Consider the following 13,149-nt stretch of genomic DNA (forward strand, 5'->3'; position numbering starts at 1 on the left):
TCCAACCCCTTCCAAGAGAATCTGCCAGGGAGCTGACAGATTTCCCCTGAATTGGACTCTCTGAGGATGGGACCTGGAAATGGCATTTTAAATAAGCTCCCCAGAAGATCTTGATGTCCCCAGAGTTTGAGAACCAGTGGCCTCAGATCGGCTTGTAAGTGCATATTCCTACATCTACCACACTGTCCCAAGAGGCTGAAAGTGGGCGGAAATTGTCCCCTTCAGAGGGGGAAGGCTAGATGAGGGCTTGGGGGCAGCAGATGGGTCCCCGGTGGGCCCCTCCTCTCTCCCACAGCTTCCTTTGTCAGTTTCCAGGTGCACAAGCACACACAGCCAAGCCCAGTCGCTGCCCTCAGAATTCGCTGTACCTCCATCCACAGTGCTCACGAGGGACCCGACCTCAGCCACCACCCACCGTGGCTCTCCCTTTCCCAAAAGAGACCCCCACCTGCCGCATTACTTAAATAATCTTTATTTCTCATGCACTAGGAAAGATGGGATTGTATGAAACACTGCATTTCACAGCAAAGGCCTCGGTCCAGGACACAACACAGGGGACCAGCCAGGGTCCAGGTCTGATCAAAATTCTGGGGACCATACCAGGAATGCCACCCTCAGGGCTGGTGGCAGATCCAGGACCCTCCGGCTGCAGTGGCCCCAGACATGGCACAGGGTGGCTGCTCCCTCCCACAGAAGCACACGAAGCTGATACCAGAGGAGCACGTGGACCGGAGGAAGGACGGAGAAGGCTGCTGGCAGTGACTTGGCAGAGGTGGTGGTCCAGCACCTCCGAGGCCCGATTCCAGGTACCAGGGCTGTGACTGAGCTCTCAGCCCAACTCTAGCCACGCAGAGCTGCTGGAGCCCGCAGACCCCCAGCAGCCCCATGCCTGCAGCAGACATGTACAGGCTCCACCCTGACTGCCCCTCAGGCACATGAACCAGGTGGGGGCCTAAACACAAGCCATGGCCAAAGCTCAGATGTGCCCAGGCAGGACCCTAAGGGCTAGAGGGGCCAGCCCCCCACAACCATCCCTAGCCCCTGTGGACAGCTAGGCTTCAGAGGATCCTGAGACAGGGCTACCAGCAGGGCAGCCCTCAAACCTGGGCCATCAGGTGCCACATGAGCCAAGACAAGGGCAGAGCAGATCCTGGACACCACTCTCACTGGGGTGGCACAGGGACAGATATAGGTCAGAAACATGCAGGACAGAACAAAGAAGAACGGACACATGCAGAGACCAGAGCAGGGTGGGAGGGGTCCAAGGACAAAACATGGCCAAGATGCTGAGACGCAGTGGGCACTGTGGGGGCCAGGCTCACTGAGGCCCCGGGCTTGTGACACCCATCTCCTCTGGGATGGTTTCCAGCATCTCGCTCTGGATGGCCTGCGTGATAAGTGCCAGCTCCTGGCACAGCGTTTCGTAGCGGTAGCCCACGCGGATGTCCGGCACATTGGTACGGCGGATGTCGTTGCCCTCGGGGCCCTCCTTGGTATAGTTGGGTCCCAGCCAGTGGCTCTTCACCTGCAGGGTGTGGGGATGACGGGCAGGGCTGCAGCCAGCTCTGAGGGGCCATACCCCAGCCCTGAACCATCCCAGGGCCAGGACCCCTGGGACCTTCCCAAATGCAGAGGAGGGAAGGAGAAGGGATGCCACGGTCCAGGCAGGCGGGGGGGTACCTTGTGGGAGAAGCCGCTCATGAGCACACTGTTGCGTGCCAGCTCACACATGTCACAGGAGCTGAGCTTCCACACCTGGGTGGCGATGCTGTACTCCTCCATCAGCGGCTCCTGCACAGGCCAGGTTCTCTCAAACAGGAGCACATGGCCTGCCAGGGTCTTTCCCTGTGGCACTTGCCATGTGGCATGCTGACTCCGCCATAAGGGGTCAGCACCAGCCCTGAGCCCCCCAGTGTCCAGGCATCCTTTGTGTCCCAGGACACCCGCCCACGTGGCTGCCCATCAGGTTCTGACCTTGGTGAAGTGGAACTGCAGGGGGTCGTCAGTGGACAGCGAGACCATGAGGCCACGGGACAGGTACTCAGGTAGTGGGTTCCGGTGGTAGCTCAGGAAGAGGCTGTTGTTGCTGAGCGGGGACATGGCGATGCCTATCTGGGCCAGGTAATACAGGTACTGCAGGACCGGGGCCTGGGCAGGCAACGGGGATGGGGGGCCTGTCAGGTGGCCCCAAGGCTGGAGAGGACACCTGGTTCTGGGGGGTACAGGCCACACTAGGGGGAGTCCAGGCTGGGCCTGATGTGCAAAGGGTCAGTTACAGCCAGAATCCAAGCTGGGCCTCAGTCTGGAGGCTGGGGTGTGGAGGGGTCCTAACTGGGGGCTGCGTGAGGAGGAGGACCAGTTGCTGAAGGGGCCCGATGGGTTGGGAGGAAGGTGAACAATTGGGAGGGGAGGCTGGGGGTGCAGCCCCTGACCTTGCGCAGAAGCAGCCCGTGCGAGATGTTCTCAGCCAACATGAAGGCCGACACCAGGTGGTGGATGGGCCCAGCCTCCCCGCAGTGCGGCCTCAGCACAAATGTGTGGAAGCCCCTCTGCCTGAGGGGCATGAAGACAGTGTGAGCTGCTGAGCCCCCACCCACTGCCTGTGAGGGCCCGCACAAGCGGGCAGGGTAGACTCCGGGCTGTGAGGCATGAGCCATGGAGCCCTGAGGGCAGAGAAAGAACCCCTAGGGTCCATGCGTGGGGGCAAGAGGTGGGTCAGGGCTCTGACCGCCCCAGCCCAGGGCAAGCCGACAGCAAGGTGTGTGGGGGGAGGTGAGAGATAGCAGGGTGAGAAGAGACGCACCTGCGCAGGTGGTTCAGCATGGCCATGTTGGCGAAGGTGTAGTATAGGTAGTAGGCATAGGGTGGGTTGTCCTCCTCCACCCAGGCCTCAGGGAGGGGGCTCTCCAGGTTGAAGACGTGGTTCTCAGGCTTGGACTCATCATCCACACTGTCAAAGCCATCCACCTGGCACGGGATCCTGGGGTCAGACCCAGAGCTGCAGCTGGGCCTGAGGCAGGTCGTCCTCCCCACGCCCAGCCCTGTGCTGCCCCCTCACATGTTCCAAGAAGAGGTGCAGCTCTGGGTGGCTGGCAGGGTGCACGGTGGCCTCAAACAGTGGCAGGAAGATGTTCTCCAGCATCTCCTGGAAGTTGGCCAGCTGGCCCTTGGTACGGTACACATCACTGCAGGTGAGATAGGCACATGCAGGTCAGGGCCCATGTGAGGACATCCAGCAGGCCAGTAAGGGTCAGGGCTTGGCCCGAGGTCACAGAAGTGGTTTTGCACCATACTGGGTGGGCCAGGCTGGGCAGACCATGGGTGGAACCAGAAGACCCTTCCTTCTACTCAGATGGCTCAGCTGGGATGGGGGAGGGTCACCATCCCAGGAGGACAGGAGGCAGACCCTGGCCCCTTCAACTCTAGTCCCCATGTTCCCTCCCACTCCCAGGGACACTCACAAGAGGCGGGGCACCTGCACGAGCCAGCGCACATTGGGAGAGTGCACACGGTGCATCACGGCCCAGCGTGCCAGCTTGTCCCACTCGTCTCTTGAGCGCCCATAGATGGAGAGCCGCAGCTCCGCATTCTGGTATTTGCTCTCCTCCAGGTCCGACATGACCTCCTGAGAGACACAAATGGGGCAAGTGTCACACTCAGGCTGCCCATCCATCCCTGTCTTTGCAGCCACCCTGTGTGCTAAGTCAGACCTCTTTATGTCTCCACCCACCCACCTCACCTGCCAGTGCAGGCCTCCCGGATACCCAGGCTCTCGCTCAGTCAGGGGGAGGGCTGCCCAGGGCCAACGCTGTCCCTGTACCCAGTGGGCCCTGGCAGCCACTCCTCCTCACCTTGATGATGTGAGCAAAGTATTTCCCAGAAACTCTGTTGTCGGTCTTGATGAAGATCTCTCGGAGAACGGACTCCCCAATAGGGTTGTATTTGGCATTGAACTTGTCAAAGCGATGGAAGGTGTTCCTGTCCTGTGGGAGATGGGCAGGCCCAGTTACCCCCGAACTCCCGCCCACACACTGACCCAGCCCCTATGCCGCTGGAACAGACCGCGTGCACATCGAGCGTGTCCACACTCAGGTCGTAGGCAGTGAGATTCATGCTCTCGAACACCTCCCGCAGCGTCTGCTCGCGGCCCTGCTCCACGTGCACGATCTCCTCCAGGTGTCGCTTCATCGCCCGCTTGATGAAGCGCAGCAGATGCTTCTGGTTCATGCAGGACGAGGCATGGATGTGCGTGTCCACCTGGGGTGGAACAGGGGGCTCCTGGGTCCACTGGAGGCCAGGAAGGTCCACGGTCTGGGCAGTGGGATGGGAGAAGATTCTCCAAACTGGACGCTGGGTGGGGGGCCCAGGCCCTTGAGGAGGCGGCTGGGCGGAGGTGTAGGGTCGGGCCACAGGTGAGGGCCCACCTTGCGAATGTTGTAGAAATCTCGGTGTGGCACCTTCTTCTGGGCAGCCAGCTCCTTCATCTCGTTGAGCAGCACATGCATCTGGAACTTGGAGCTCAGGTATTGCAGCCGGCGGTAGCAGAATGACTTTCTGGGCAGGAGGAAAACCAGGCAGGGTTCAGGGCCCGCAGGGAGGCTGGAAGGGGAGGGTCTGGGACAGGCAGGGACTCACATGGGGCCGTTGATAATCAGGGCCATCAGCACATTGACGTCTGCCACAAATTCCTGCAGGTCAGGGTATGGCAGCTCCACCTCTGAGCAACTGGCATGTAGGGGAAGCTTGGATGAGGAGAGCAAGGCCAGCCCTATGGGCCCTTCCGAGATGCAGCACCCCCCCCCGCCCCACAGCTTCCCCCAGCACACCCCACGCCCCTCTTACTGCTCATCGGGTTCCCTGCGGGTATAGACGTGCATCACGCCCCGCACCATGCGCAGACCCAAGCCCAGGTCCCCAGGCATGGTGCTAGGCTCACAGTGCTCATACGGGTGCTGTTCCAGCGCAGGGGGGTGTACCGGGGCATCTGCAGGAGTGGGAAGGGTGGAGTCAGGGCAAGACTCTTCCAGGCCACCACCCACTGCTCAGCCCAGAGGCCCCGCAGAGGGTGAGAGACATCAAAGGCCCCAGCAGGATGGCTCCTGCTCCTGCCTCCGCCCCTCGTGCACCAAGAGGCTGGAATGAGCCTGGGTGTGGGAAGAAGCAGGCAGGGTGGAGGTTCCTGGGCAGTTGGAATAGGGCAGGGACAGGGGTCCCACCAGCGGACACAGGGGTGTCGGGGCCCTGCTCGTAGGTCCGCGTCTCCAGAGGCTTCTCGGCCAGCTGCTGCAGGTACCGGCGGGTGGTGGGGCAGAAGCTTTGAAGCGACAGGGCCATGTACTTCTCCCGGATGAAAAGAGCCCGCACCACACTCTTGGCTGCGTCCAGGAGGTCTGTGAATGGTACCTAAAGACATGGACATGTGATCACTCTCCTCGGTTGCTGACCCAGATCAGGCTCGCTCTCACCTCCTCCCTGAGGCCTTGACCCCAGAAACACTCAGAACATTTTGTTCCCAGCACATCAACTCGCTCCCAGCCAGACCCTTTGTCCCTCCAACTTTTGGAAAGAAAAAAACCCTCCGACCCCCCACGCCCCCAGCTCTCCAGTCTCAGGGATCCCATTGGGACACTCACTCCACACTTCTCCTCCCCAGAGATGGTGACCCGCTGAAATTCTCTTTCCAGCACCACATCGCGCTCCCGCAGGCCCCGGTCGCCCTGTCCCTCACCCTGCTCCTTGTAGAGCCTACGAGGGAGGCATACAAGGTAGGGGTTGGAGCCAGCACTGGGACAGGCCCAGCCCTGCATGCCCCACACCCCTCTGTCCTCCTCACTGGAGGTCCGATTCACTGTCTGTCTTCAGGAAATCTTGCTTGGCCCGAAGCAGGATGTCCGGCTCCAGCCTACAGGTGAGAGGGGCGAGAGGTCAGGCAGATGACAAGGACCTTGCTCCCAGGTCCCTGCGCTGTGCTATGTACTATGCATGTGTTAGGTCACTCACAGTCCTCTAGAACCCTGCGCTGTGGGTGCTGTTCTTGCCCCACATTAGAGATGAGCGAAGTGAAACAACATGTTCCAGGCCCCACTACTAACCAGAACCCAGCAGCCTGACTCCAAAGCCTGTGCTTCACACTACTGCTCTATGCTGCCTCCCCAGTGGTCCCCAAAGGGAGGACGGGATGGGAGAGGGAAAAGATGGGGCTCTGAAAGCATCCAGGTGGCCACAGAGGGAAGCTGGGCAGACTACCCTGGGCCTCTCCCCGCAACCCCACACTGTCTGCCTGTGCCCCCCACCACTCTAGGGCTGCCTGGCTGTGTCCCACCCCACTGTCTGGCTGTGCCCCTCACTACCCCACAGCTATCTGGCTGTGCCCCCCGACTTTGTGCCCCCCACCACCCTGCAGCTGTCTGGCTGTGCCCCTCACTACCCCACGGCTGCCTGGCTGTGTTCCCCCCAACTGTCTGGCTGTGCCCCCCACCATCCCACAGCTACCTGGCTGTGTCCCCACACACACACACACACACACACACACACACACACACTGTCTAACTGTGCCCCGACACACATACGGCCTGGCTGTGTCCCCCTCTACACTGTCTAGCTGTGCCCCCACACATATATAGTCTGGCTGTGCCCACCACACTATCTGGCTTGTGCCCTCCAACCCTGTCTGGTTGTGCCCCGCCACCCCACGGCTGCCTGCCGGGCCAGGCCAGGGGCTTACTTGACATCCTGGCTGATCTGCCGTTCCAGCCGCTGCCGCCGCTCCTCCAGCTGCTCAATGGGGCTCTCTTCGGGGAACTCGTACGGGGCGCTACGGAGCTCGCTCTCAGCTAGGGAGCGGCTGAACAGCTCCTGGTGGGAGGGAAGGAAGGGTCAGTGTGGCCTAGCCCTCAGCCCCTGGGCCCTCCCTTGCAGAGTCTGGGGATGCGGTGAGGGCAGCAGGAACTGGGGGTACCTGGGAGAAGCTGGGAGACCAGGGCACAGCCAAGCGTGAAGTAAGGGGACGGCTGAGGTGCTGGGGTGTGGGAAGCAGAGACAGGGCATGGGGACAGCGGTGGGGGGACATGGGGTGAGGTGCCAGGCGATACCTCGGCGATCTCCTTGCATTTGCCATCCATAGACGTGCGCAGGTCAAGCGGGAAGTGCTTGAGGCAGGGGGCAGGGCCTGGCAGGGATCGGGCAGACTGCAGCGGAGGGGCCCCCAGCCCACCCCGAGCCTCTGTGAAGACAGTGATGCCAGGGTCAAAGGGTGGAGGGCGGGGCCTGGGCGCACTGGAAGCCCAGGCCAGCCCCGGAGAGAGGCCAGGGCCTGGCAAGTGGGCAGTTCCTCTCAGAGGCTGAGGAGTGAGCCTGCGTGTGGCTCCCAAAGGACCTCACCCTCAGTCTAGCACGGGACGCCTCACCCATTCCAGGCTCAGGCATGGGGGTCCTGAGTCTGCCCCTAGAACAAGTGGACTCACTCACTCCAGGAATAAGACTCTGAATCCTGGCCTAAGGGCTACTCCTTCAGGCCATGAGAAACTTGTGTGAGTACCTCCCACAGGCAGGCACACGCGTGTACACACACACACACACACACTCTGGGCACTCATGAAGGAGCTGGTGGCCATACTGGTGATTCCCAGCCCACAACTTCCAGGGCAGACAGTCCCGGATCCGACCTGTCTCTGGACTGGCAGATCCTTCTCCCAGAGGACCAGGGCCTGTACCTGATATCCTAGACCTAGAGCACAGGGAAGCCACAGCTGCCACTCACTCTGCTCTGATCTGGGGACCAGCCCTCAAGGGAAGAGGAGAGGAAGTGGAGGACCTGGTTGGCAGCAGGAACCCTATCTCCTCCCCAGAGACCTGCCCTCTCCCCCAGGACCCCAGGGCTGCCAAGATGTTGCCTAGCCCCAGCCTGCCCCTCCTACTGCTGGCTGCCCCTCCAAAGGGAGCTGCCACAAACAGTCTGCGCCACTCAGAGGCCCTAGGATCTGGGCCGGAGGCCCCAGGGAGGGCCTGGGGAAGGGAGCTGCAGAAGCCAGGGTCTCTCTTCCTGGAGAGCAGACTCCTCAGCTGCACCACCAGGAGGCCAGCATTCAAGGCCGTGAAGCTGCTAGTCTAAAGGCGCTGCCTCAGCTCCCAGCCCACCTTGAAGGACCCTCCCTGGGCTTGCCAGCCCCACCCTCCCAGCGGGAAGCTCCATACCCAACGTGGCTTCCCAGCCAGCTCTGGGGGGTGCGCCCTTCCAGCACCCTCCTTTCCCCTCTCTACTGTGGCTTAGGGACGGATTGGTGGCTCTGCCCAGGTAGCACACCTTAAAGTCTCTGTCCCCACTTCCCAATACCCCAGAGTCCAGTCCCAAGACTGGACAAAGGGTAGAGAAGGTGCCTGCTCCAGATCCAGGACCCAGCCCCCACTCGCCCTGGTGCCTGCCTGGGTCCTACCTGCGGAGTTCAGGCAGTGCCGGCCAGCAGCCCTGTGCCCCTGACCCGCCTGTTTGCGGAGTGGAGCTGTAGCCAGTCCCCCAGGACAGCTCAGGGGCCGGCACGGGCTGTACCAAGTGCAGCTGCAAGCAGGGGAGACCCTGGAATGACGGCAAGCAGGGGGCTGGAGGAGCTCAGGGGAGCCCAGAAATCAAGGGAAGGAGCATCAGAGTTTGGAGATAAGAGGAACCCCAGAAATGAACAGGGCCTTAACCTCTACCAAGCCAGGGCCCAGGCCAAAGTGGGGCCCCCAAGGGGGAGGAGCAGGGTAGGCTGATATGGACAAGGCAGGCTAGCAGGGAGGGGCCAAGCCTCCTTAAAATGCACTGGCCTGGGGGACAGTGAGGGGGTAGGGCTTCGCTGGCCAAAGGGTAGGAGTGGGGAAAGGAGGGGCCAGTAGCCCTCATCTCTATACCCAACAGCACCAGGCCAGCTTCCTCTGCCCAGTGGCCTTGTCTGCTCACCACTGTCCTCTGGGCCCCCGACTATGGGCTCCCTCAGGAGAGAGAGGGCTTCTGCTGGGGAGAGGAGCTGGCTGGCAGTTGGGGAAGTGGCTCAGTTCAGGTTGGAGCTTCTCTGCTGCCCAGGGGGCTGGTTCATGGCCCCCTAGACCGCCAACTCCTGTTCTAAGCCTATCATCAGGGACAGGATAAACTGCCCAGGAGAGGCTTGGGAGAAGGGAGACTAGAATTTGCAGGACTTGAGTCTGATTCTGTTCCACTTACTGGCAAGTCTCTGCCTCCTGGAAGTTTCAAGTCCTGTCTACAGTGGGGTGATAAACGGGTCCTGCCCTGCGTAGCCATAGCTGTCACAGAGATATGGCTCCGCAAGTGTTCTGTGGAACACCACAATCTGCGATTATGAACTCCTGGGACCCTCCAAACACTTCCCACATGTAGTCCCACCTATTGGGGAGGGTGGGAGGTTCTCAGGCCCAGCACAGCCTAGGCAACTGAGCAATGAAGGGCAGAGAAGAGAACAGAACTTGGCAGGGGTGGAGATGGGGGGGGGGGGGAGTGACGTTATCTCTTACTTTGAAAAGGGCAGAGCAGGAAGAGGAAGGAAAGATGGGGACCTGCTCCGCCCCCAAGGGATAAAGACAGAGCCTAAGGTCCTTGCTTGCCCAAGGACCCTGATCCTCCACAACTCCTCCCCAATTCTAACCCCCTCCACAGAAGGCCAACCACAGACCTCCAGGCTGGTCTGTATCGCATCAGGAGGGGTGAGCCACAGGCCCTAATCTCAAACCCCTCTCCTAGCAGGGTGGCCCAGGGCCTCCACAGAAATGCTGGGGTGACCATCCTCCGAGCCTGCCAGGCTGCATTGGAGGTGACACACAGGAGGAAGCTTCACACTACCTGAGGCCAGGCCTAGAAGACCCAGCTGCTTGCTGGTCCCTTCTCCCAGGGTCTGTGCTGCAGCACCATACACAGACTCACACAGGGGGAGTCGACCAAAAGCCAGAGGGGGCTACTCCCACCAACGCCACGATTCTTGCCACTCCATCTACGCTCTTGACCAGGAGCCCCCTCACTCACTGCCAAGACTGCCTCTGTAGGCAGAGAGGTGCCCAAGGCTTTGACCTACAAGTATCAGATGCTCCCACCATGTGACCACTCAAAGGCGTACAGATCTAGCCCCAGGGGACACGCCCCCTGGATGGCATAGACCTCAGGCCAGCATCTTCAACAGCATCAGAAAATACAGGAGGTGATCAAGCTATAGGTATAAACAGCTACTGGGGCTGGGCAGGGCGAGCGGTGAGGACCAGCTTGACCCAGTCGCCAAAGTGGGGATGGTCTTTCCTTAGCCACAAGGCCTGGGGGCAGCAGATGGCAGGTAGATATCCCTCAACAAGCACAGACCCAGGCAGCTGGAGCCCTCAGGGAGATGGCACAGCCGCACCACGCTGCCTGCTTCAAATGGTGCAGAGATGCCGACCAGATTGGGAGCCGAACCAAAGGGTACAGGGGCACACAGTAGCCCCAGCCTGAGCCCTAGCACGATCCATCCCAAGGACACCTCATAATTCTGAGGAAGCTCACAAGACAGACCAGGAGGGAGCAAAATAGCAAACGATAGATACAGCTGAACTCCAACCCTGGGATGCCGGCAGCCATGAGTGCCCTAATGTCAGGCATCTCCACCTCTCCCCCACAGTGAGAGGGTTCGTGATTTGGGGTTCTAGAAAAAGGAACTCACTGCAGGAGGACAGCCTAAGCCTGCCTGGTAAAGGCACAGCTGTCAGCAATTTGCCTGTCCAGTCCGCAAACCAGTCAGTCCCACACATCCCCCACTCCATTCACACACACTCCACATGCAAACAGTCTTAGCACATCCACACACTGACACGTGTGCAAACACACCTCTTGGTACACCCACGCCCATCCTCGTTAGAGGACAACATTCCCAACAAAAAAATCTGTCACCCTCCACCCCACCACCTCCCAAGTCAGCTGTCCCAGGGACCGAGGATGAGGGGCCCCACTGCAGAGAGGGTGCAGGAAAAGGGCGCCTCCACTCCCACCCCTGAGGGGACCAGTGGCCTGGGCGAGAGGTGATGGGGCAGAGCCAGTGCCGGAGGCCAGGAGGCACACACTCACCTGGTACTGCAGAGGCGGCCTGCAGGCTGGCACGCTTCTTAAAGGGATATTTGGCCTTGGGTTTGCCGGGGCCGGATGGATAGGATGCCATGGCTCGGGCCGCGGAGACGGCGGGGGGAGTCTGAGCCGCAGCAGCCGGGCCTGGCTCTGCCACATCCAACCCCTTCCTCCGCCCCGCCCCCAGCGGGAGTGACTGATGCAGGAAGCAGAGGCCCCGCAGGCGGAAGAGGCCCGGGCCACGATTTCTGAGGTTGTCTAGGCAACCTGGAGGAGGGGGGCCTCCATATCCACCCCTTATCCCTCCCATCCCTTCCTCGGTCCCTGGAGTGTGACTGATGGTAGCTGGGCCAGGGCCCTGGAGTGGAGGTGAGAAAACAAGATGGGGAAGGGCCAGCCCCCGGCACTCCATTAACCCTCTCCAGTGCCCTCGCCCCTTACCAGGGCTCCGGGTCAAGGGAGTCAAAGTCCAGGCTAGCTGGTCCAGCCAGCCTGGGAGAAAAAAATAATAAGAAAGGGAAATGCAGCACGAGCTTCCCCACGCTCAGAACACATGCCTCTCAGGGCAGGCGTGCTCCGTAAAACCCCAGCCCCTCTGGGGCAGAGCCCTCTTTTTTTCTTCTCTATCTGACCCCCAGCCCCAGGCGTAGCCCAGGTCTGGGAGGATGGGGTAGAACAGAGAATCCCAGCCCAGGAGGGAGGAGCCTGTCTTGGGAAAATTCCACTGTCCGGCAGAAGCTACCTTCTAGGAAGGGGGGAGGCCAGGAGGCAGGGGCTTCTCCGGGAGTCTGGGAAAGCGACCCCAGCGTCTTCTGACGTTTCCCTCGGTCTTTCCACACTCAGGCTCTGCTCTCCCAGGTCCTCCCCAGAAGGAGCTGGCCGCCTTCCCTAGGTCTGCTGGCTATGCTGAGACCCCCATCCTCTTGTCACCCTGGCCACTGCACTTGTCTGTCCCAGAGACCCTCCCCCAACGCACGCAACACACTCACCTGAGGCCATTATGCCTGCTCCCCGAGGGGGACCGGCGAGGCTGCCAGCCAGGGTATGCACAGCCGGGAAGCCGGGGTCCCGACGGAGGACAGGAGGGCTGCGGCCCAGACCCCGGCCGAGTCGCTCCAAGGGCCCCGGCCCTGACCCTGAGATGGGGGAAGTAAGGCAGTCTTTCAAAAGTGCCGGCTGGAGGGAGGCGGCCCCCAGCCTACCCAGGCCGCTGCCCTGGCCTTGGAGACCCCGCAGTCCCGACCCCCAGCCCGGCACTCGAGAGGCGGGCCGGCCACGTGCTCCCCAGAGAGCGGGAGCCGGAGCTCGTCTGGGCGTCTCTCCACCCTCTCTGGATACTCGGGGCCGGACTCTTGTCGCTGGGCTGTGGGGCAGTCCGGCAACAGGTGCGACCCCATCCACACCTCACCGGCGAAGCCGCGCGTCTCCGCGCGTCTCCGCGGCCTTCGGCCCAGCCAAACCCGAGGCCCCGCCCCGGCCGCCGGCCCCGCCCCCGCCACTTCCCTTCTTCCCGGAGCCGCCAGGGCAGCCGCCCCTCCGCGGCCGGCCGGGCCGAGTCTTGGGCAAGTTTTGCACGTCAGCTTCCTCCTCAGGGAAATGCGATGGGGCAATCGCGTGCCTCACTCAAAGGAGCGGTTGTGAGGATTAAACGTTACGCAGTTTTGCACGGTGCCTGTCACAAAGTCAGCGCCTAGTAAAACATCGCTATTATTACTGTCCTAGGATTCCCTTTTAGCCGAAGTCCACCCCGGCATTCTCACTCTCAGTCGTCCGTTTGCTTCTGGCAGGCGTGGGTAGGCTGGGTGTGCCCTGCAATTCCCTTTCCCACATTTATTTCTATTTTTGTTGGTTAAAAGCTTAGCCTCTGTAGCTAGAATGCCTGGGTTCAATTCCAGACTCCTCCACCTACTTCCTGACTGATGCTGGGAAAGTTACTGAACTTCTCTGTGCTTCTCTTTCTTCTGTAAAATGAGTGTCAGAGACCCTGCTTTATGTGGTGGTTGTTAGGATAGACGAACTAAGATGAGGGCTTAGAACAGTGCCTGGCCTGTAGTTACTGCTCAGTTAATGTTCATGTA

The 13,149-nt window shown here is 61.0% G+C and overlaps 1 protein-coding gene across 6 annotated transcripts; it reads right to left on the bottom strand.

Annotated features, from left to right (window-relative positions):
• Positions 1-456: 456 nt before the first annotated feature.
• AMPD2 (adenosine monophosphate deaminase 2) lies at positions 457-12,583 on the bottom strand. 6 transcript variants are annotated; one of them, XM_070607785.1, is made up of 19 exons: positions 12,061-12,533; positions 11,075-11,563; positions 7,092-7,222; positions 6,725-6,855; positions 5,834-5,902; positions 5,634-5,745; positions 5,217-5,403; positions 4,843-4,984; positions 4,636-4,725; positions 4,425-4,554; positions 4,063-4,257; positions 3,852-3,983; positions 3,462-3,625; positions 3,059-3,185; positions 2,804-2,967; positions 2,433-2,553; positions 1,975-2,148; positions 1,681-1,791; positions 457-1,525 (listed from the first exon to the last, which is right to left on the bottom strand). In XM_070607785.1, the coding sequence occupies exons 1-19, from the start codon at positions 12,068-12,070 to the stop codon at positions 1,319-1,321; spliced, it is 2,886 nt and encodes a 961-aa protein (XP_070463886.1). In that variant the 5' UTR covers positions 12,071-12,533; the 3' UTR covers positions 457-1,318. The 6 variants fall into 6 exon arrangements, with proteins under 6 accessions (XP_070463886.1, XP_070463888.1, XP_070463889.1 ...); XM_070607787.1 differs by lacking the exon at positions 11,075-11,563 and having other exon boundaries at positions 12,061-12,583; XM_070607788.1 differs by lacking the exons at positions 7,092-7,222; positions 11,075-11,563 and adding an exon at positions 7,381-7,444 and having other exon boundaries at positions 12,061-12,550.
• Positions 12,584-13,149: the final 566 nt, after the last annotated feature.

Source organism: Equus przewalskii, unplaced genomic scaffold (assembly GCF_037783145.1).
Source record: "Equus przewalskii isolate Varuska unplaced genomic scaffold, EquPr2 ChrUn-13, whole genome shotgun sequence".
Classification (NCBI taxonomy): Eukaryota; Metazoa; Chordata; class Mammalia; order Perissodactyla; family Equidae; genus Equus; species Equus przewalskii.